At 41.6% G+C, this 22,733-nt stretch overlaps 1 protein-coding gene across 1 annotated transcript in view; it reads right to left on the reverse strand.

The window, feature by feature from the left end:
• Positions 1 to 22,733, reverse strand: part of LDLRAD3 (low density lipoprotein receptor class A domain containing 3) — a 186,312-nt gene that overhangs the window by 63,591 nt on the left and 99,988 nt on the right. Inside the window, exon 2 of the mRNA XM_009895599.1 lies at positions 17,817 to 17,963. Coding sequence (XP_009893901.1) covers positions 17,817 to 17,963 — 147 coding nt within the window. The remainder of the gene's footprint in view (positions 1 to 17,816; positions 17,964 to 22,733) is intronic.

Raw genomic sequence — 22,733 nt, forward strand, 5'->3', positions numbered from 1 at the left:
TCAAAAAGAGGGAGAAACCATTCAGGACAAGGATTTAATGGAAGTATTACTTAGACAGGTATACAATATTTAGTTCAACATTTTCTCCCCAGACCTTCTTCTGTCTCCTCCTCCTCTTGAAACAGCAGAGAACAAGAAGATTCTGTTTTAGAATAACTGTTTATTGAAAGAGCACATAGTAGTAACCACAACCAAAAGCAAACAAGAAACTAAACACCTTCAAATTACCTCTAAGTTTCCTTTTTACATAGTCCACTCATTTTTATTTTTTTTTAACTGGAGGGAAGGAAAAAACAACAAACAAAACGCAAATGCAATTCTGCATGTTTGCAACAGGCATGATATATACACAAACCAAACTTACATTTACATTAAACATCCTGAAAAGACAAAAGAGCATTTCAAACACCATAGTGATTCCCCAGTCACACAGCTAGCAGTTTACTAGACACAAGTCTCACTCCCAAACAGAACTCAGTTTTCCAAGTTCCAATTCCAGACACAAAATGCATTTCTCATACGCTGTGCCTAAATGCAGGAAAAATGAGAAACCGGTAATGGTTTGGTCCAAGCCACATCCCCTGACTCTGGAGAAATCCACTGGGCAATTTCTGCTTTATTTTCAATTTGATATCCTTATCCTCTGACACACTGTTCCCGAGGTTTTCAAGCAAGTGTTGTTTGGTCATTGCTCATGACATTCCTACAGAAAGCACAATAACTTCTTCCTGAGCAGAAACGCACCTTCCCATTCTGCAATGATCTCTGGAGATACCCTTAAGATGAAAGGGCTATCCATTTTCTTCAGGTCTTCAGCACCCTCACAAGTAACAGATATGTATACCAGGATCATGACTGCCTGTAGCAGATTCAAGTCATGTGCTGCACTATTCACAGCACTCCTCTGCAGTTCCTACTCCCATTACATGACTGTCACAAATATGTTTTCGTCTCCTTTGTTCATCGTTGTAGCTTCTACTGCACAGATCTGAAGTTTTTAGGCAGATTTGTATATGAAAAACTTTACAGTTCTTTAACAGCAGCTACCTATTTGGCTCCTTCAGTGACTTCAGCTTTGATAAGCTTTCAAGGACACCATTATCTTTGCAATCTATATCCTTCTGTTACACTTGGCTGAAATGGGCTCAGGGTAATCAGAAATTACCAGGACATCAGGAAATGACAGAAGACAAGTGAAAAAAGGACACAGATGCATGTGGATCATCTGACCTGTTTTAGCCTTGGTGTTATAACCAGCTAAAGGAAAGGGACAGGAGAAATTGGCTGTTTTTAAAGGTCCTCCTGAGCTCAGGTCTCCAGAAACTAAGAAACTGAGACACCACACATTGGAGGGGGAGATTGGGACTGACAGACACACTTGAAATACAGCAAGAAATCACACAACAACTTACAAAACTGTGTCTAAATAAAGGCTACTCAAATAGCAGACCAGTCTGAATCCAATTGCAGAAATATAGCAAGTACGAAACCCACCCGAAATAAACTGACATTCAACCAATTTGTGAATCTATGGCAGAAAAGGATTGATTCACTCCAGTTCCACTCTTCATTTGTTACCTAGTCATGGCAGAAGCAATCCAGGACTGAAGCATTAACATGAATTTGTATTTACATTACACAAAAGGGAATTGCCATTGTATTTAGAAAGAGGTGTCAGTGAACCACCATGCACTGGAGGAGCCTCCTCTGACTCCATTAGTCATGGGAAGAAACTGCTCTTCACTAAAATATTCTTCTCATCTCTTAAAATTCAAATGTGAAGCAAGTGGTGAAGAGAGTGGCAGAGAACTGCTGGCCACAGTATAAGCTTGCCAAAAATTCCCCCCAGGTCGGTTTGCCTAAGTTCAAGAAAACTATTTTGGCAGTTTTATGTGTGAGTGTGTGAAGTCGCTCCTTATGCTACACAGAAATCAATACTCCCACCCCCTTCTTTTAAGGCTCTAAAAAAATAGTAACTTCCCATCAGGACCAGTTGTACATTCCACTGAAGATGTGACAGTTTGTAAGCATGGGGCTACAGCATTAACAGAAAAACATTTTGCTATCTTTAGGGTACGAAGTGTGAAACAGCACTATTTTTTAAAAGGTGTAATCCATCTTATTATTTCTCAGCAGGGCTGAACAACAGCAGGGGAAAAAAAAACAGATTTGGCATATACTGTGTAAAACCTTATACTGTATATAGATACACACCCTTGTATAAAAGCAATTCTGATGCTCTTGACTTGGCTACAAGGACTTAAAATCTGACTGGAAGGTTACAACAGATCTTCTGTCATGGGCAGGTGACTTTTCTTTCCATAGATAAAGCAGCAAAAAAATTCAGATGTCTTCTATAATTATGAGCAAGTAAAGTGAAGTTGTGGACTATGTATTTGAGGAATATAGCCAGGACAAGGTGGCATGGACCAACTTCTTGGAAAAAAAATTGTCATATGTAACTGTAAGTAGATACTAATCTACTCTTTAGATATCACAGTAAAATTTTAGAGCTGTGCCCCACTACAATGACACAACGCTTAAAGAGAAGACATTATACATTTATAACAGGTTGAGTTTCTCTTACAGAAACCAGTACACAGTCTTGCTAATGAAACTTTAGGGAAGAAACTTTCTGACTGAATCCTTACTGTTGAGCCAGCTAGTCCACACCTCCAGCATTTCACACCTAGTTCCAGTGAGCTAGGCACTGCTTATTGCATGCAACAGGTACAAAGATAGCACATAACAGGCACCCCACATGATGCGGCCACTAGAACAAGCATAGTGCCTTCTTTTAACTCTACAAACATTTTCATTTTGAAATATTTCTCAGTTATTTTTCAATCTGGAGTGAGGGAAACAGACTGCAGCAGATCCAACAGCAGACATTTTGTGACAACCTGCAGTTAGAAGTAAACTGCACAGTATTTCAGCATCAGCATCTCTGAACTCAAATTTTCGCCTTAGAACCCCTCCAGGTAGCAATCACACAAAATAACTTTATGCTGCTTCACACCCACATGTCTCAATCCAACAACAGATGATGATTTATTCTGCTAATCAAAACCTGATTACTTGCATGTGACAAGAGCGACTCTCCAAACAGAAACTGCTGTGTGCAGATGCCGCATTACTGCAGAGCCACAGGTATTTTCCTGACTAATGAACCACCTTAAACTTCTCTGCTGTTGTTAATTTACATTGAAAGATGCCACAGCCACATCAGATAGCACTGTAAATCCAGCCGCTCTTGATGAATGCGTGGTGAGGCACAGCATTTCAATAAAGACTCTATGTGAATGAGTTAAAGGTAGCCATCTTTTCAGCTTGTCCCTGATGTTTGAAAAACAGGTTTTAACTTCAGTTTACAAAGAAGAGAAGGCTTGATTTTACAACGCTACTTAATACAAGCAGGAAGGCACCAGGATACAATCCCTTTCACCCCAACAACTGCTATAAACCCTAATACTAACAGTTATTTTCGGTTAGTTAATTGCTGTTTAGACCCGACAGTATTTTCAGTTCAGTTCCCAGTGGGAAAGCCACTGCTACCTGCAGTCATTCAGCTGCCTCAGCACAGAAGGCAAATGCATCATTTGTTGACTCAGAGAGCTCTTCAACAGCGTTGTCTTGCAGAATGACATGGAGAAGTTTCACTTCCTCTGCTTGGTTTTTCCTACCTGGAAAAAAGCTAGCACTTGAGTACTATTCCCAGCATAAAATCCACCCAACAGTCTACTATGCCAGAAGTTCTCCAATTCAAGACGAACCAACTATTTAATTTAATGAGTTTTGATCCAAAACACAGCCAACTGCAGAGCATGCATTGCACCTATAAAAAGCCCTTAGGTCACTCTTACCTTTGTTCCCTGTTTAACCACTCAGGCAAAGAGAGTTGGTAGTCATAAACTGCTACTGTGAACTCTGAGAAAGTGAGCCTAAAACGTACTTTATTTAAAAAAAAATAAAAAATCCTGCCTCTAAAGTAGTGAAATTAGCCCCACAGGAAGTATCAGAGGTTGCCTCCAACACAGTAAACTATCACCCACTTATGTGGGCAATATTTACACTGAAATCTCATAGAATCATAGAATAGTTTGAAATGGAAAAGACCTTAAAGATCATCGAGTTCCAACACTCCTGCCATGGGCAGGGAGACCTCCCACTAGACCAGGTTGCTCGAAGTCCCATCCAACCTGGTCTTGAACACTTCCAGGGATGGGGCTTCAACAACTTCTCTGGGCAGCCTGTTCCAGTGCTCACCACCCTCATAGTGAAAAATTTATTCCTGATATCTTCCAGTTTGAAGCCATTACCCCTTGTCCTATCAGTACATGCCCTTGTAAAAAGCCCCTCTCCAGCCTTCTTGTAGGCCCCCTTAGGACACAGGAAAGCTGCAATAAGGTCTTCCCAGAGCATTCTCTTCTCCAGGCTGAACAACCCCAACTCTCTCAGCCTGTCTTCACAGGAGAGGTGCTCCAGTCCCCTGATGATCTTTGTGGCCCTCCTCTGGACCTGCTCCAACAGGTCCATGCCCTTCTTATGTTGGGGGCCCCAAAGCTGGATGCAGTACTCCAGGTGTGGTCTCATCAGAATTGAGTAGAGGGGTAGAATCACTATGCTTCTTTTGATGCAGCCCAGGTTGGCTTTTGGGGTGCAAGCACATTGCTGGCTCATGTTGAGCTTCTCATCAACCAACACCCCCAGGGCTGCTCTCAATCCATTCTCCACCCAGCCTGTATTTGTGCTTAGTATTGCCCCGGCCCATCTACAGGACCTTGCACTTGGCCTTGGTGAAATTCATGAGATTCACACAGGCCCACCTCTCAAGCCTGTCCAGGTCCCTCTGGATGGCATCCCTCCCCTCCAGTGTGTCGACCACTCCACATAGCTTGGTGTCATCAGCAAATTTGCTGAGGGTGCACTCAATCCCACTGTCCATGTCGCGGACAAGGATGTTAAACAGCACTGGTCCCAGTACCAGTGTAAGTTTACAGTAAGAGAGAAGGGACAATGCTAAAGTAAAAAAGCCAATGGAGTCTGCTGTCGTGAACTGCTTCCTTTGAAAAGATGAAAAAGAAAAAGCACTTCAGAGTTGGACTACTATGGCTCAGTGGTCTTCTTGCCAGGGAGCAAGGCCTTAAAGCTATCTTTCATGGTCTAGAAGTCTGTTTCAGTCCTTCAAAAACATCACAAGGTAGATGAGATGTCAGAAGAGAGCACAGACAAAAAGCATGTTTTTCAGACGTTCAGTAAAGCGATTTCTCACTAAATTAAGTGTTTTAGAAATTATTACTCATTAAACAACCTGAACAATAATATCATACCAAAGGACAAATTCTAAATTAGCTGTTACACCATACAAATTAAGTACAACATCAAAGTTGTTAAGTTACTCAGGATGCACACAGGCAGGACAGAACGCAGCCCTTAAGGGACTTCAGTAGCAGGGGCAACCCTCCTCCAACTCAGGACATGAGTGTGCCTGATGGGCTATAATCCCTCACCCCATCCTGGGCTACTAGCTACCTGATCTTTTTATTTCAGTTGTGCCACTGATTCCATCCAACTGTTAAACCTGTCTTGATTCCAGGCTCTCCAATCAGGCTATTTACTGACCCCCATCTCAAGGAGACCATCAAGAGGATTAAGTAAGTAGCACCACAAACCTTCTTGATCTCCCTGAATAAAAAGGTATAAAATTTAAGAAGCTATTTCACTTGCTCTTACTCATTTGTAAATTTCTATAATTGAGCTTCATATGAAACATTCACTTCATTCTAAACCTTATAATAACTACTAAGTATTTGGTTGCTTAATCATGAGTGAAAACAAGAGTTAATTCCAGTTTGATATTCCAAGCTCGAGAGCCATCTGAGTAAGTGACAAAAAGATCAGCAGCTGGCTTACACCATCTTCCCAATTAATGCAGGTGCTCATTTCATGCATTGTCTAATATTCGGCTTTGCTTAAGAATTCTGATGTTTGTCACCTACCTGCAACAAATATTCCAGGTCAACCAGGAGATAACAGGAAGCAGTGAGAAAAACAGAAGGAGACTTAAAAGCACTCAGTGATCATAAATTGTGAATAGAAGTCCAGAGGTCTTCCATGGGTATACGTACAACTACTACAATGCATACAACTTACTTTTATAGAGGAATTCCTAGCTTTCTGCTATATATTCTAGTTATTTAGAAAAATAAAAAAGGTATTAATTTCATTAGCCTTTTACACAAATTATTACTGGATTATAAATAAGAATGGGACCACTACAAATTATGTTTGTACAGTTTTGTAAGATTGTTGTTTGCACAACACCTGGGAGCCTAGAATCCTAGCACGTGACAATGCTTACTCCATTAACATAAATACACAAAATCTACATTGACTGCAGCTTTTCATTACTAATTTCTCTTCTCCTTAGTTCTGGCTCTGCTGTTAGATTTTTTTCCTTCCATATATTAACCCCCCCTGACATAAGGAGTCAATTTAAAAAAAAATAATTACCTACTTACAGGTTTCCTTACAGACTTGTGCTTTCTCCACAGACATTTAAAATGCATTAGATGGAGATGTAGTGTAAGGTAGGGCACCACAAAGGTAGACCGTTAGTCCTGTTTATAGGAAGAGTTAAATTCCCAGGTCATGCTCTCAAAAAAACCTACAAGCCCCACATTTCTGCCATTTCACATAGATTTTGGCAGGCATGCAGAGTTTTAAAGTATTCAAGTTGCTGTAATTATACTAGTTATTTCAAGTTACAGCTTTTACATTTATCTCTCTGCCTTTATCTTGTTCCTTGTGCCTGTATCATCCTCCTTCATGCTCATGGGTGATCAGAGAGCACATTAAATCAGTCAGTATTTGATGGCTAGCTCGGTTATGTGTATCAACCATTCAGCTGTCTTTAGACACATCCATTTGCAGCAGAGGCTTGTCACCATCTCCAAAACTGCACACAATGACCAAAGTTCACAGCTACCTAAGCCTCTGGTAAGCACCATGAGCCGTGTCACAACCACTCCGCACTTTCCAAAGTAGCGGATATAAATTTTATGAACTAAAGAGTACAAGCTCAGCTCTAATACTTTTGAATGGTGTTAGAATCACAAAAGTCCTCACCTACTTGCAAGTTTTCATTACTTGCTTACTTATCTTTTCCAAAATGTGGTGAGCTTTGATACAACACACACTTCACAGCTATTTAGCTCACACTACTATAAGCTGTTAGCTAGCAAAAGAGAATCCAAACATATCAGAAGCCAGCACTGGAAACTTCTCAAAGCTAAAAGTGCACCTGGCTAGCAGCAATAGACTGCAGCAGATGAGGTAACTTCACCTTTACACGTGATTGGGCAGTCCAAAAATTGTTGCAGGTATGCAATGCTGGATCTTAACCCCAGGAACCTGAAAGCACCTCTTGAAAATATCACCCTGACCCTCATCTTCTTTAGCCTTAGTTAACAACAGGCTTTAACTCATGCTTTAAGAATCATTTTTTGGGGCCACCAATATATTAAACAATTCAAAGTCAGTAATCTTTACAGATAGGTAAGCTTAGTCCTACCCAGGGTCTTGGCCTGCTGCTGTATTTCTAGATCTCAGCTGGTTTAGACAATCCCTAGAGCTTACTGCTGTTACTTCTAAATTGGGCAGAAATTTCTTATTAACAAAACGCTGCATCTCATTCTTCAGTGCACTGAGCTCTGTTTGTTAAGCCTAGTCTAGTATTTAAAAGGATAGCAGCCAGAGTTATTTTGTGCCCTTTGTTCCTGTACATGAAAGCCATTCATTAGACTGACTCTGCTGAGTGGCTAAACCCAAACAAAATATCTTCAGCTGTAATAACTGTACTATCATAATAAGCAGTCATTAAATAGCTTATAGAGATTGCAGAACTCATTGTCTCTAGGAGACCTTTTCTCTCTGTCTTTTAAAGTGGCTGCTAGATCTGGTTACTTATTCTTAGCAGTGTGGAAGTCATGAATTTGACCACTCTCACAGCAAAGCGTAAGGAAAGGCGAGGACAAACATCTACATTCAGACTGTCATCAGAATGATTTGGGATGACAGTAATGACCATTTATTAGTAAATTTTGTCTGTGCCTTCATTATTTATTTTGGGACTTACAAAGGGAAAAGCATGGGTACATAATGTGCCTTAATATAATTCCAGCTTGTGATCTTCCTGTAAAGCAGACTCAAAGAATGCTCCTGATCGAGGGCAAACTCCATAAATTTATATTTTTTTTTAAAGCACTAAACAGCAACAAATCTAAAGGTTATCTTCTGAAAGCTACCCCACGTCAAAAAGGGCAGGACAAGGCAGTCTGACAATCCTCATCTGAGGCTTCCAAGGCATATTACATGGGTTTGAAGCTGGTGCAGTCCCCACTCAACTCTCCTTCCTACTGCGGGCTGCACTGGGCAGTGTAGGAGTTCTTGCACGCCAAGAGCTTCTCCAACAACAGAGCAACTTCCTCAGCCATGACTTTGGTTTCAGTGGGCTTTTTTTCTTTTCTAAATAATTTCCACCCCTCCGATGCTGTGAAGCTTTTAATACATACAGTTCTTCAAAAACTACCTCTTTTGTAGAAACTGGATGTAATTAAGTCAGTCAAAATGCATCTGAAGTACTGGTCTGAAGATGAAAACCTAACCAACCTGCCTTTGTTCTGTGAGAGTTTCAGTTTCCCAACTGAAAGGTTTTAGAACACAGGAAAAGATTCTTCATGTAATCTAGGAAACCCAGGCTACTAAGTGCAGAGTATGGGTTTCATTTAGCATTCATGTGAAAAGAGTCTTTATATCTCATCCAGGACTGTGTGTAATTGTTTGTTATGAATACTTACTTTCCCACAGACTGTCTAATCCTGAACATGTAGAGCAGTAAACCCTGTTGCGAATGAACACCAGAGGGAGCAGCAAACATTTGTCTGGTAGGTAGTTTTTAAATTGGAACAATAAGGTACAGGAAACTTTGGGGAAACTTAGAAATGGTTATCGTGGACTGTATTTTCAAACTACAGTATATTGTTAATCCAGTCTAATTCCTCACCAGTGCAGGGTCAACGAAGAATAAGAGCAAGTGTGCAGACACAAACATTTTGAATGATGCAAGCTTAGTTGTGCCACATCTCCCACCACCCCGCTTCTTGATGACACCAGAAGATTTATGAAGTATTCAGAGACTATAAAGCATTTATACAAAATGCTGTGTGCATTTAGATAGATAACAAAGAACTGAAAATATACCCATCTGTCATGGTTTCGGCTGGGATGGGGTTCACCTTCTTGCTAGCAGCTGGTGTAGTACTATGCTTTGGATTTCAGATGAGAATAGTGTTGGTAGCGCACTAATGTTTTCAGTTGTTGCTATACAGTCAAGGCCTTTTCTGTTCCTCACACCGCCACACCAGTGAGTAGGCTGGGGGTACACAAAAAGTTGGGAGGAGATACAGCCAGGACAGCTGAGCCCAACTGACCAAAGGTCTATTCCATGCCATATGATATCATGCTCAGTCTATAAAGCTGGGGGAAGAAGAAGGAAGAGGGGGATGTTTGGAGTTATGGTGTTTGTCTTCCCAAGTAACCATTGTCCATGATGGAGCCCTGATTTCCTGGGGATGGCTGAACACCTGCCTGCTGATGGTAAGTAGTGAATGAATTCCTTGTTTTGCTTTGCTGGTGTGCACGGCTTTTGCTCTACCTATTAAACTGTCTTTATCTCAAGCCATGGGGTTTTTCTCACTTTTACTCCAAACTGGGGGTAGTGAGTGAGCAGCTGTGTGGTCCTAGTTGCTCTCTGGGGTTAAAACCACGACACCAACATAGAAAAGAGACACAGAAAGGAATGTGAAAACAAATAGGGCATTTTTATTATACATAAACACACAGTTCAAACTCTTACAGGGTAAAACCAAGAACATGGGTAAGAGCGCAAGAGGAGATGAAATCAAGGATTAATATGCCCACATATCAGCAATGAACAAGTAATTACAACACTATGTCAAATATTATCCTACTAATCTGCCAAAGACAGTTAAAAATGCTTGCAAAAACAACAGAAGCATGGTTACAGCCATAAAAAACACTGATGAGAAATCACTCCCATCACACATTAATAAAAGCCCCCCCAAAACACTTTAAGGAAATAAACATAAAAAGAAAATTTACATTTTCTCAGGCCTTCAACTTTGCACTACAGCATGCAGCCTACCATATCTAGGAGTTCCTAGAGTATTTGTCACCAGGACCCTGGCTTCAGCATGGGTCCCAAGGGCTTCAATTCCCTGATACAGAAACAGAAAGGCTCTTACCAGATCTGCTAGACACCTAGATTAAATTGGTTTCTCAGATTGCCCAACTATGAGTTGCAGCCTTCAGGGCTATGAGATTTAGCCTGCTGGTGTGGGACTCCAGAAAAGCTTGGCTCACCACACCATGCTGAGTTGCAACCCAGGACTGCATATATAAATCTTTCAGTTCTGACTGCAAGGGGTCCCCTGCAAGCAGATGTGTCTCAGGCAAGAGACAAAGCGAACCTTTAGTGGAAGCCTGCTTACCAGGTGGCTTCAATACCTGCTTGGGGAATGCTAGTTAAAAATTGACCATTCTCATGCAGCATTTCATTTAATGAATAGATTTTCCCCCACAGAGAAGACTTGCTCATAAAGACTGTCTGAAAGACAACTGGAGCAAGGTCTGATGATGATGCATTGCTGGTGATGAAATGAGCTTTTTACTACCGCAGTTCCAGATGTTCCTACAGAGGCCACCTCTTGCTAGCCAGTGCAGAAGTGTGTTGGCAGCACATTCTTACAAGCATGGACGATGCCCTGTTGCTCAGACATCTATATACTCCCATCACTCAGCCTTTAACATTGACTCAAAAATCTGCTTTGTTGTTTGTGTTGAAGGAGCAACAGTGGCAACTGGAAACACAAACATGTGAGAGACAGAAGTTCCTAAGAGGAGAACACACTGCCTCAAGGCTATCCTTGCAAAGGACTTTTTCTAGCCCACAGCCTACACTCTTTGGCCCTTGGATTATCACAGCTAGTCACTGTATTCACTCTGTGTCACTATTTTCTCATAGTTGAACACACAAACTTGGCATGTAAGAAAAGGCTCTCAGAAGAGCGATGAAGGACAATCTAGACTTCTGGGTATTTGATATGTCTCTAATTCTGGCTGCTGTCATGCCAGGCACTTAGCACGGATGATGTGCCATGCTCCGAATCTGCACCATCTGCTGCTTGTTAGCTGACAAAGGCAGCAACATGCCATCTCTCCACTAGCTGTTGTTCATTAGCTGATAAAAGCCGATTTCAGTGTTCATATTGTTCTTTCTGTAATAATCTAATACAAAGATTTACAAAGAGCAAAGAAGAGGAAACAAAGATGACAGAGTAAATTATGAGCTTAACTAAGAACGTTAGTGTAGTCCTAAATCTCAAGGAGAGAATCCTTCCAACAGCAGAACGCAGGTCTTGGCCCTAAAGGAATGTGTCAGCAGGTAGGTATAAAGGTCAGCACTAAAGATAATCCATTTACCTCAAAATGTTTTGAAACATGCAAGCACACACTTCTAGGCTCTTTTCATTCAAGTTCTCTATTTTGTGCCATTTTGGATCTTCTGTATTTGATAACAGAGAAGAGAGCTCTTCTTTGTTAAAGAAAAACTTCTTTACAGTTAGGGTGACAGAGCACTGGAACAGGCTGCCCAGGGAGGTTGCGGAGTCTCCTTCTCTGGAGATCTTCAAAACCCACCTGGATGCAGTCCTGAGTAATGTGCTCTAGGCAATCCTGCTTTAGCAAGGGAGTTGGACTAGATGATCTCTAGAGGTCCCTTCCAACTCTGAAATTCTGTGATTCTGTGTGAGTGACTGAGAGCATGCAGCTCCCACCTTGACCAGTGCAAGCACTAACGCCAGGTATATATATGCCTGGTATGCAACCAGAGCAGGATTTAGGAGCTATGCAATCAATACCTATAAGATCCACAGGAAAGTCCTGTTGGTAAAGATTCTGCATTTGTCAAGAGATGCCTCAGCTTCCAATATAAATCATCTACACAGCTAAAAAGCAGTAATAATAGTTAAAAGCCCACTAACATTTAAAAGAAACCTGCATGACAGATATTGGACTACACAGGCTGATAAGCAATCCAGTAAGAACCAGCAGAGCCATGGGGAAACAACTACAAGAGGGTCCTCCATTTTGCGAGATGCACTGATGATAGCAGATTACTCAAACTAGAGAGAACTCACAAAACATTTACACTGCTATTGTCAATTAATTCTTTTTCAAGCTCAATTAGTAGCTTGGAGGAAAAGCCAGAGATACTCTGCTTCAAGAAGAAGCAGTTCTTATTTACAACAATGAGAAGTCACTGTCTTAGCTTATTCCCTCCTGTGGAATGATACATGCCTTTTCTCAACCCTCCTCCACAGATGAAACTGGGTAAAATTTTTCTGTCATCACATCACCATGACAGAAGGCAAGAGTACAAGAAATGTTCTGTGCACTAAGCAGCATACAGACAGCTGGCACGGGAAGTGTTAAACTGATCACGGGTCAGGGCACAGAGAAAGCAAGGATGATGACAGATGGTGTAGATTCTGGTGAGTGTGGGAGATGAAGAAAAAGCCCACATGGTTAACAGAGATGGCCCTGCAAAGCAGGTGACAGAAAAGAGACAAAAGCAAGAGAGGGAAGAGGTAAGACATGAATGGACAAGGTGCAGGTAATTCTGCTTTACATCTTATTTCCTCCTCACACCCAGACGAGCACTTTTCACTCACTGGCCACAAAAAATGAGAACCAGACCGTGAGTTTTAAGTTTTCCTGTCTGAAGAGGAGAGACAGGATGAGATGCTACAGCAACAGAATTGATAAAATATTGCTGAACATCCATGTTCAACCATAAGGCAATCCAAGAGAGAGAGAAAGACTTTGCACATAACCACACACACGCATGCATGAAACTTCCTCAGTGGGCACACCTAAATACAGCATACTTGTCTTCACAGATATACCAGTCCACAGTACCAAATGAATCCTGTAACCAAACGCCTATTGACAAACACTTTAAAGCAAGCTTAAAGCCTTTCAATGTGAACCGGTTAGTCCATGAGGAATCACATACAAAGCAGCTTAAAGCACATCTCAGAGTAGTAACACACTGGGAACTCAGCCATCTCATGCTGCTAACACAACTACTATGGCTTTGTCTTCACTATCAACAGCTCAGATAATGCAGAGCAACATCACAGCAGAAAACAAAGAGCTCCAATTTCGCTGCAAGGGAAGTTTTTGTAAAGAGAGCCCTATTCTGATAGGAGGAAGGTAACAAAGCCTAACCTAAAACAATTAAAAAAATAAAAAAGTTTTATACCTATCTCTAAATACACACATGCTCCAACCCTTGCAATGCTAGCATGACACTTTCAAGCATGGCTGTCCTCCCTGGAATTGCCTGACACAAATAACACAACACACACAGATACAATGACACAACCAGATGCAACGCACACACTTACACATGTTGAATGGCAACTGTTCCTACTTTTCAGCTGCTGTTTCTGCAGTCAAGAATAACAATTCCTGGGCTCCCACATTCCCCCCTCCCACTCACTAAGGCCAGAGGATCTGAATATTAGTTGTGTCTCACTTCTTTAAAAAATGTTTGGATCAGTTTCTATCTCATCACTAGAAACTGATCGTGTCTAGGAAAAAAAACTTCCTAGTGGGCATATTCAAACCCTGGAACAGGTGCCCAGTGGGGCTGTGGACTCTCCATCTTGGAAACGTGCAAAACATGACCAGGCAAGGCCCTGAACAACGCTGACCAAAGTTAGTCCTGCTCTGAGCAGCCAGCTGGACTAAATGACCTTCAGAGTCCTTTCCAGCCTAAAGTCATCTAGGAACCTCTCTTTACAGATTGACACAAGCTGGAGGGGTGAGAAGAGACAAGTGATTTTTTTTTCTTCCTTTGTCCTTCTCAGACAAGATGCTAGGGCTGCCTTTTGATGCTTTAACTCTGAGCTAAGAACTCCTCTAACACCAGGTTCAGGCTGTATAAGCCAATCCAAACTTTGATTATTTTCTGATGTAAAAGACTGTTGGTAACACTATAACTACGCTATAAGAATGGGACCATTTTCAAAATTCATCAAAACTGCAAACCAAACATTTTTAGCTACACATACTGTATATATATACCCACATACATAAGTGGCTGAACTGTCCCTCTGAAGCTATTAGCAAGGCTAGGTGCTTAGCAGGATTCAAAAGGGGATATTTGCTGGCTTGGAAGGATCATCCATCCTTGAGACATTAAGCCAACTTCCTCAATTCAGACATAAGCCAACAACTAACAACCTTCCCAGCCTCCTTACTAATGCTGTAATTCTTTCTCTCAGTGACTCCTCTCACATCCCATGTCTTTGACACGGTGCACAGACTGTAGCTACACAGGTATATTCAGCATCCCCCCCGCACAGTGGCTCATTAGACGTGCTTCTCATGGCAGCATACACAGAGTTAAAAGCTGCCTATGAAAATGGAGGGGATGGAGACACAGAACAGGCAGCTTGAAGCTCTCTGGATGCATTACAGAACCTTGTTTGCATGAATATTAATTTTTTGTTTGGAGATTAAAATGAGCACTATCTCCATTCTGTTTTGGCTTATCTGACCTGTTAACAGCAGGCCAGCACAGGATATGAATCCCTTGCTCTCCCTGTTGTCTCTTTCCATGCTAATTTTACATTTATGAAAGTGCTCAGATAGCAGATAGATGTATTGGAAGAAGAAAGAACAGTCTAATTGTCTCTGTTAATTTGGCCAGGATGCTTATCCAGAAAACTGTTAGCCAATCAAGTGGGCTAGAAGTATTTAAATAAAAAACCCCAAAGGACAATTCTGCAGAAACATAAATTCATAGCTGTAACATAACCTGGATCAGTGTGGTTCATTTGAGTCTTTTGTGACAAGAACAACTTTACAGACTGTCATTTTACAGCTATTTTTATTTTATTGTCAGTTACTATGTTCATTAGTGCCTGCAATTCACTAGATCCAACTGATATTGGTAAGAAAATTTTTGAACAGAGTGTCACAAAGTGTATTTTACTGTTACTGATTCATGGGTAAATACCCAGCCCAGCCTTCATTAAGAAAATCTTCATTAAGGTTAATGAAAATCTTTCATTAAGATTTTCTAATTGTACCAGATGAAACAAAATTCATGCAAGGCAGAGGATGATAACATTCTTAGAGACAGAAAACCTCCTGGTTTGTATTCTATAAATATAGAGAACTGCCATCATTCAGCTTGTTTCAAGAAGTAGAAACAGCACACCAAAAGTCATGCTAGCAGCATATTCAGAAGCCAGGTAATGAGGAACCTGAGAGTCACACAGCTGTTCTCATCAGGAACATCTCACTAAAAGGTACCGGTTGAACTTCAGACATTTTTTTATTCTTGACAAAGCTCCCACTAGTATGAATTCTGCTATGGTTTAAACAGATATGCATGACAATGATCCAGGTCCATCCTTTTCTAAGATGTTAAAATCTAAGTAAGAAAAAAAATATTAACCTGTCTTCAATGTTGTAACACAAGCCTGATGCTTTATAAAGACCGCAAAACATCAGTTATTTTATACAGATATTTTTAATGCCTTAGAAAGGGAGAAAAGCTCACTGGTTAAAACAGAACTATGTACGGAGACTTCCACAGCACAGTTATTAAAGCCACCTTATTTTAAACGGGATGTACAACTGGGGCTAAAGAAGAGGCACCATGTTATAAAAGCAAGAGCATTTAACAAAACATGGTATTTCATAGAATCATAGAATGGTTTAGGGAGGAAGGGACCTTGAAGATCATCGAGTTCCACCCCCCCTGCCATAGGCAGGGCCACCTCCCACTAGACCAGGTTGCCCAAGGCCACATCCAGTCTGGCCTTAAACACCTCCAGGGATGGGGCCTCAACAACCTCTCTGGGCAGCCTGTTCCAGTGCCTTACCACCCTTAAAGTGAAAAACTTCTTCCTAATGTTTAATCTAAACCTGCCCTCTTCCAGTTTACATGCATTCCCTCTCGTCCTATCACTACATGCCCTAGCAAAAAGTCCTTCTCCAGCCCTCCTGTAGGCTCCCTTTAGGTACTGGAAGGCAGCAGTAAGATCTCCCTGGAGCCTTCTTTGCTCCAGGCTGAACAGCCCCAACTCTCTCAGCCTTTCCTCATAGGAGAGGTGCTCCAGCCCTCGGATCATCCTTGTGGCCCCCCTCTGGACACGCTCCAACAGGTCCATGTCCTGTTGGGGACTCCATGCAGTACTCCAGGTGGGGTCTCACGAGAGCGGAGTAGAGGGGCAGAATCACCTCCCTTGGCCTGCTGGCCATGCTTCTTTTGATGCAGCCCAGGACACGGTTGGCCTTCTGGGCTGCAATTGCACGTTTCTAATCAGTTAATTTGGAAGAAGCTATTTTTTCTCCATAAGCAAAGCTAATGATGTCTTGGAAGCGTCCTGGGAAAGGTAAGTTTCCTATAATTCGGTTTAAGTTTAATGAAAACCCCCATAAAGTATAAATGTAAAGGAGCAACATTTGTTAGACAAAAAGCAGTAACTTACTTCTTGTAAATTTCTCAGTTCCTCTGGAATCACATGAAATTTGAGTTTTTTTTCACTCCCAGCCGGGTTTCAAATCATAGTGTTATGCTGCAGCATAATCTTGCTGTCTGGGTAAAACATGTAGGCTAGAAAGTTTCATGCCAACTAATGGCTGAATAACATTAACTAAAGATTAATCAATGATAAGAAAAAGATGAAATCACAGAGGAGAACCAGATCAGACATTTTTTAGCTCTCTAGAACTGGGAGTTCTGTAGAGAGGATTAAAACATGTAAACGATACCAGCCAATTAATTCGGTCTGTTTTCCAGAAAGTTAGTATTAAGTTTCAAAGGTGTGAGAGATGGAATTGTTTTGCTTCAGCCATTTTGTATGTCGACGACACAAGCAGGGTTATGAGCAGCCATTTTGTATGTCGATGGCACAAGCAGAGCTGTGTAACTTAGCAAAACAACTCCTTAAAAGGAGAAAAGTGTCAATCAAGTTTGATAGGCTAATGGGTCACGAAAGAATGTGTGCCCTAAAGTACCTAACCAATGGGAAAAGGGGACAAGACATAAATACCTGAAAGTTTTGTAGCTAAGTGTGCTCTTTTTGAGAGGCACCCAGCTCAGCTGACTCGTTCATTTTGATCCTGAATAAACTTTTATCTTTGCTTCGAAGACTTTTTCCTCTCTACATTTTTATCCGTGAGCGAGCGTTTCTCACAAAAGGGTTAAGAATTATTACATTTTGACAGAAGAGAACAAAAATAACAGGATGCAGTCATCAATTTTGAAATTAAAGGAACTAATCTTGATGGTAGTGGTCAACTCACAGCACTAGGCCAGTGTGCTGAAGCAGTATACACAGGATCCCTAAAAAACACAGAGCATCACTCTTCCACTGGAAGAATCATAAGTCAAGTCTGTCTCAATGTATCCACCTGTGAATAGGGGTTTAGGTACCTACTACCAAGTGCTGTATTAAAATTGGACAATTTGAAGAACCTTAAAGATCCCAAATAATAAGAAAGGCTATACATTTTTTCTAACAATAGCTAAATTAAGAAACTGGCAGTAGCTTTGTTACTTACCTAAAATACGCTACATAACACACCCGTAACACTACCTAGCCAAGCCTCATGATATTAAGCATGTTAAGGTCATTGCAATGGTCACTTACGACATTCCTTCTCATCACTGTCATCAAAGCAGTCCGGCAGCCCATCACACTGCCAGGCTCCTGGGATACAGCGCCCATTACTGCACATGAAGTTTCCAGGAATGTTGCATTCATTTGTAAAGTTATTCCCAGGCAACAGTTGGCTCTCTGAAACAAAAAAAGAACAGAAAAGTTTACAGGTGATTTTAAAAAAGGCAGCAAAAGCAGTCACTGTTTATCAGTGGTTGAATGAACATGAGATAAATGGATCTTGACCCTGGTTATTTTGTCATTATTCTATCAGTATCCTGAATACACGCAGCCCTCTATGTATCTGCAGGTCAAAGTAAAGTTTGTTAAAAAAAAAATAAATCTCTCTTTCACAGGGTCAGTCTAAACACAACTAAAACAGATGAGGCTACAAGAACTCACTTCATACTCCCGTGTTTTTGTCAGATCAGTACTTAGCTTGCAGAGTATTTTTTTGTTGCTGTTGTTATCCGCGGGGTAGGAACTAGGTAACCCATTGACTAATTCATACGAGGTTTTCAATTAAGTTTTAAACATAGTGCTGCTGATCCAAGTTAGAATTGAGCTTCTTGGTGTTAAGATAGTCCCCTGGCACACACCTGTCCACAGGCTAGTAAGGCAGTTGGCACACCTTAGTCTGCCAAGCGGAGGGGGGTTAGTAGCAGGATGCAGGAGATCAAGAGAACAGTGTGGGAGGGAACCCTAGAGTTTTGCCCTCAAGGTTAAACACATCTCTAGTCACTCATTTTAATCTGTCTCCCACTTTGTGCATTGTTTTTGGAATGTAGATATCACAGAAACACAAACTTCAGGGAAGGAAGATAATGACACTCAATGGTTTTAATAAGCACCAAAATGGCATGTCGTCAAGCTGAGGGGGAGCTGCAAGCAAGCCAGAGGATGAGGGAAAGCATATTCTTCCCCTCCTCTCCCTCTGTCATGTTCACATGCACTTGACCAGGCAAAAAACAGAAATACAAACCCTCCCACCTAAGGGTGGAGGCATCACAAAAATATGCCCCTCCTTCCTGCCCACATATCTTCATGGTTCAAAGCCAGGAAGAACAAATAAGGCTGATGCACAGCTTAATAATTTATCTATCATTTCCCTATTTTGAGGATCATTGCATGACTTTTGGAACCCTGGGGGAGTGGCAGAGCTGCAGACCATTCCCTCCATTGCCCACCCTACACCAGCTTGCTTCCTGCTCCTGCTGGAGTCCTCCTCCTTCCTCTCCCAGGGAAGGCCTGAGCTCCAGTCACAAGGAGAAGCACAATAAACACAGCATGGTTAGTGCCCCACTATTGCATGCTGCACAGGACAGAGCAAGATAACAGCTGCCAGGATCAGCAGTTTCAGGGAAGACCCTTTCCCAGCTCATTCCTGCTGTCTCAGGGAGGAACCTGGTGTGTAACAGGCAACTTTGGAGAACTCAGCTGCCAAAAAGACAGGTCTAAGCACGAGGATTTCCAGAAACTCCTGAATCGGCCAAATGCAGATGGTTCCCTTCCTCCCTCGCACTGTAGCAAAATGCTCCATCCCTGACACAGGCAAAACTGCTAAGTTTTACATCATTGTTTCAAAAGACACATGATAGGAATGCTTCAGGGAAGTATTTTTTCATGCCTATGTCTGTCCCAAACAATGTATTTCCTCTCAAATGTTATTTCTTGCAAATGGCTGATTCTCCAGGGGATGCTTTAAGAATCTGCCAGCACAGAGCAGATAACTTAATGGAAATTTGCCCTAAGCTGTCAAAAGACAAGGTAGTTCAGAAAAAGCTAGAAATAAGGTCTTCTGAGGCAGATGGCGTAGTCCCAGCCACTGGCCACACACCCAGATCCACCTGCCCACCTGGGTAACTCTCCTGCTGCGGCACCTTAAAGAAAGTGACAACCAGAAAAAAGCAAGCCCAGGCTATGCAGCTGGCGATTTGATGTGTTTTTGCTTTTAGCAGTTTCATTCAAGCCTCAATTTCATCCCCTGCATCACTGCTCTTCTGATCAAGAAAGAACGGCTTTGCTCTCTGCACTGCGAGCGGAAAAGGCTAAAACCTAGAGCAGCACGCTAGAAGCGGCTCAGCTGCAGCCCACTCAGGCAGGCCTTCACTGCTCCCAGGGAAACTCTGTACTCAACTCTACTTCATGCCTGAGTCCCTAAATCTAAATCAGCAATGGTTTGTCCTTGGCTAGTCCTGCCATGAAACACTGAACAGATACGGCGCTGTCAATAACCACCCCTGGGGCTAGTGCAGCCTTACAGCATCACAACCAAGTTCTGCAGTTCTGTGTTCAATCAGCAAGGGTGGGGGTTTTTTAGTTGCTTTTTTTGTGGTGGGTTTTTTCCTTAAACCAGTGATTGAACACATTCAGATCAGTCTTCGTATCGTCGACCTGTACCTGGTAAGTAATCACCAAACTAAAATCGCTACTCTCAAACAGCTACAGAGGGTGAAACCATCAGCGTTACACAACCTTCTATTAGCGTAACTCCCAATGCACTAATAATCCCTCCGCCTCCAACTGGAGAAAACCTACCACAGTATTACAAACTATGTCATGCCATCACCAGATCAAGACATGAAAGAGATGAGATATTTTTTGCAATGTAAAGGCACAGCCAATATGCCACGTTCTCAAGTTTGTTATGAAGCATCCAAGAGCTTTAACAGTAGAGCCTAACTCCTTTCTCCACACACCCCCCAACAAATAGCTTTCAGGTCAGTATGGTACCACTGGAAGACTTTCCTGGTAGTTGTCTTTTATTAGAGAGGATTTACAAGTTTTCAAATATTACAAAACTGAAATGTCCTGGCTAAGCATAAATCTCTGATGTAAAATGGAGTTATTTCAAGCTTGACAAGAGAACCAGGAATTACCGAGGCTTTTGCTCTCTCAGAACCTAAGCACCGAGGCAGTACGTTTAGACAGAAACATCAATCAGGTGTCATTCTCATGGCATCTCTCTCTGTTGCTCTGTGCTAGCTTCTTGTCTAACCTCATACCTACATCTCTCATTCAAGCTGCTCCACTTCCACATGGAAGCTGCACCGATTCAAAATGAAAAATCCTGCTGTCAACACTTAGATTTCTTCTAGACTTGGGCAAGTTGCTAGCTAAGAACCAGCATCAGGTTCTGCCTAACCTGCCCTAACTACAGAACTGTTTTCTCCCCACTAAGCATCACAGTGTTCCTGAGAAAACATGGTAACATTTCATGTACCGTAGCACCTCCTGTAGAGAATAACCAAAGTTCAGCTCCTATCAAATCTACTGCTCTTATCTTGCCTGAAAAGTTTTAGCCATGATCTCCACACTTCTTTAATGAAAAAATTTAGACCAAGCCAAATAATTTAAGAAATTTTTAGAGTTTCAAAAAGCAAAAAAAACACAAACCAAGAAATAAACCCTCAAAAAAAAGCTATTGAGTCCCTGTTACGTTTAACAACTCCTTTAAATAAATGCTATACTTCTACCCTACTAAATTGACGCAACACTCCAGGAACAGATACCAAATTTTATTTGTTACCCAGTACATTGTTTGTTTTTAGGATTTCCTTTGCCATACAATAAATTAATCCTCAATGTTCTTCCAAAGCAAGGATGTATTACTAACCTTTTTGCCAAACAGGAAACAAAAGATACTGGTAGATCAAGTTACTTGCCGACAGCCCTACGCAAGCTATGCTGCAAAATGGGAACATGGAACTTTGACTCAATCCGATTTCAAAGCAACAGCTATTTCTCTTAAAACATGACCTTCATCAGCTGCTGGAAGAGAGTTGCAGGTTACAGACAGCAATTTGAGAGTCATAGTGAACGGGTCTAGAAACTTGTTACGTGCATTACTCCACCTCCAAAAAATCCATTGGTGGATAAAGAACTGTCAAAACAATTACACACGTGGAACCATTTTAAATCATATTGCTCTTTTTGCTTCCTTCACCTTGCAAGTCTCCTCTATCAGATGTTAAAACCCTTAAAGAAATCCTCAGTGAGGTCATCACCTCCCAACCCTCAGGAATGTGATGTTCCTGCCTGCTCAGCACGCAGCCTGCTGCTCAGGGGGCCTCTGTGCACGCACATGAGGAGGAGCCGTGTTACAGACACGCACAAGGCAGACATGGAGAGGACCGAACTAGATCATCTTGTCCATTTTTTCTAATAAGGTCCATACAGACGTCAGGTTTTATGCAGCCAACTTGCTATACCGCCTGTTGGCTGGGCAGAAATTCCTTCAGTATGGCAGAGCTGGCTTTCCAATAGTTGACGTATTTACCCTGCAGCCTCTTTGATTAATTTTGAATTCAACCCAAATATGAGCTACACGGATGCGTTCAGTTAAGTAAAGGAGGAATGAAAGAAAGGGAAAGAAGTAGTCCATTTTTACTGCAACACATTGCTCACTTTAAGCAGCATACCATCTGGGCTGAATAAAAAAAGGGACTCGTGTTTCACTTTGAAGGGGATTGAGTAAGGAAAGTCAATCTGTTTCAGCAGCCACTTCCAAAAACGTTAGCATCTAAATATTTAATACTCACTGAAAAAGAACCAGGGAAAAATAAATAAAAGGACAAGTCATACCGAGCACTTCACACTGTACTAAGAAAACAAGTCAAGGATATCTTCCACAAAAAAAAAAACATTTACCTCAAAGCATTCGAGAGAACAGTGCACAATACAGAACAGATCACTACTGAAAACACTGCTGCCTCTGCATCAGAAAGCATAATCAGTAAGAGCAGCCAGTTACACTGGCCAAGGAGGTTTTGGAAAAGAAATATAAGACACTAACGTGTTCAACACCCTCATGAACAATGTGATTAACTTCAGCTTCATTGCAAAGAGGATCCATTGCCAAGGATGAAGCATGAACTCTTCACTGCCAAGCCTTTGGCGTGTATCTTG

Source organism: Charadrius vociferus, unplaced genomic scaffold, assembly GCF_000708025.1.
Source record: "Charadrius vociferus isolate BGI_N301 unplaced genomic scaffold, ASM70802v2 scaffold71, whole genome shotgun sequence".
In the NCBI taxonomy this organism is placed as follows: domain Eukaryota; kingdom Metazoa; phylum Chordata; class Aves; order Charadriiformes; family Charadriidae; genus Charadrius; species Charadrius vociferus.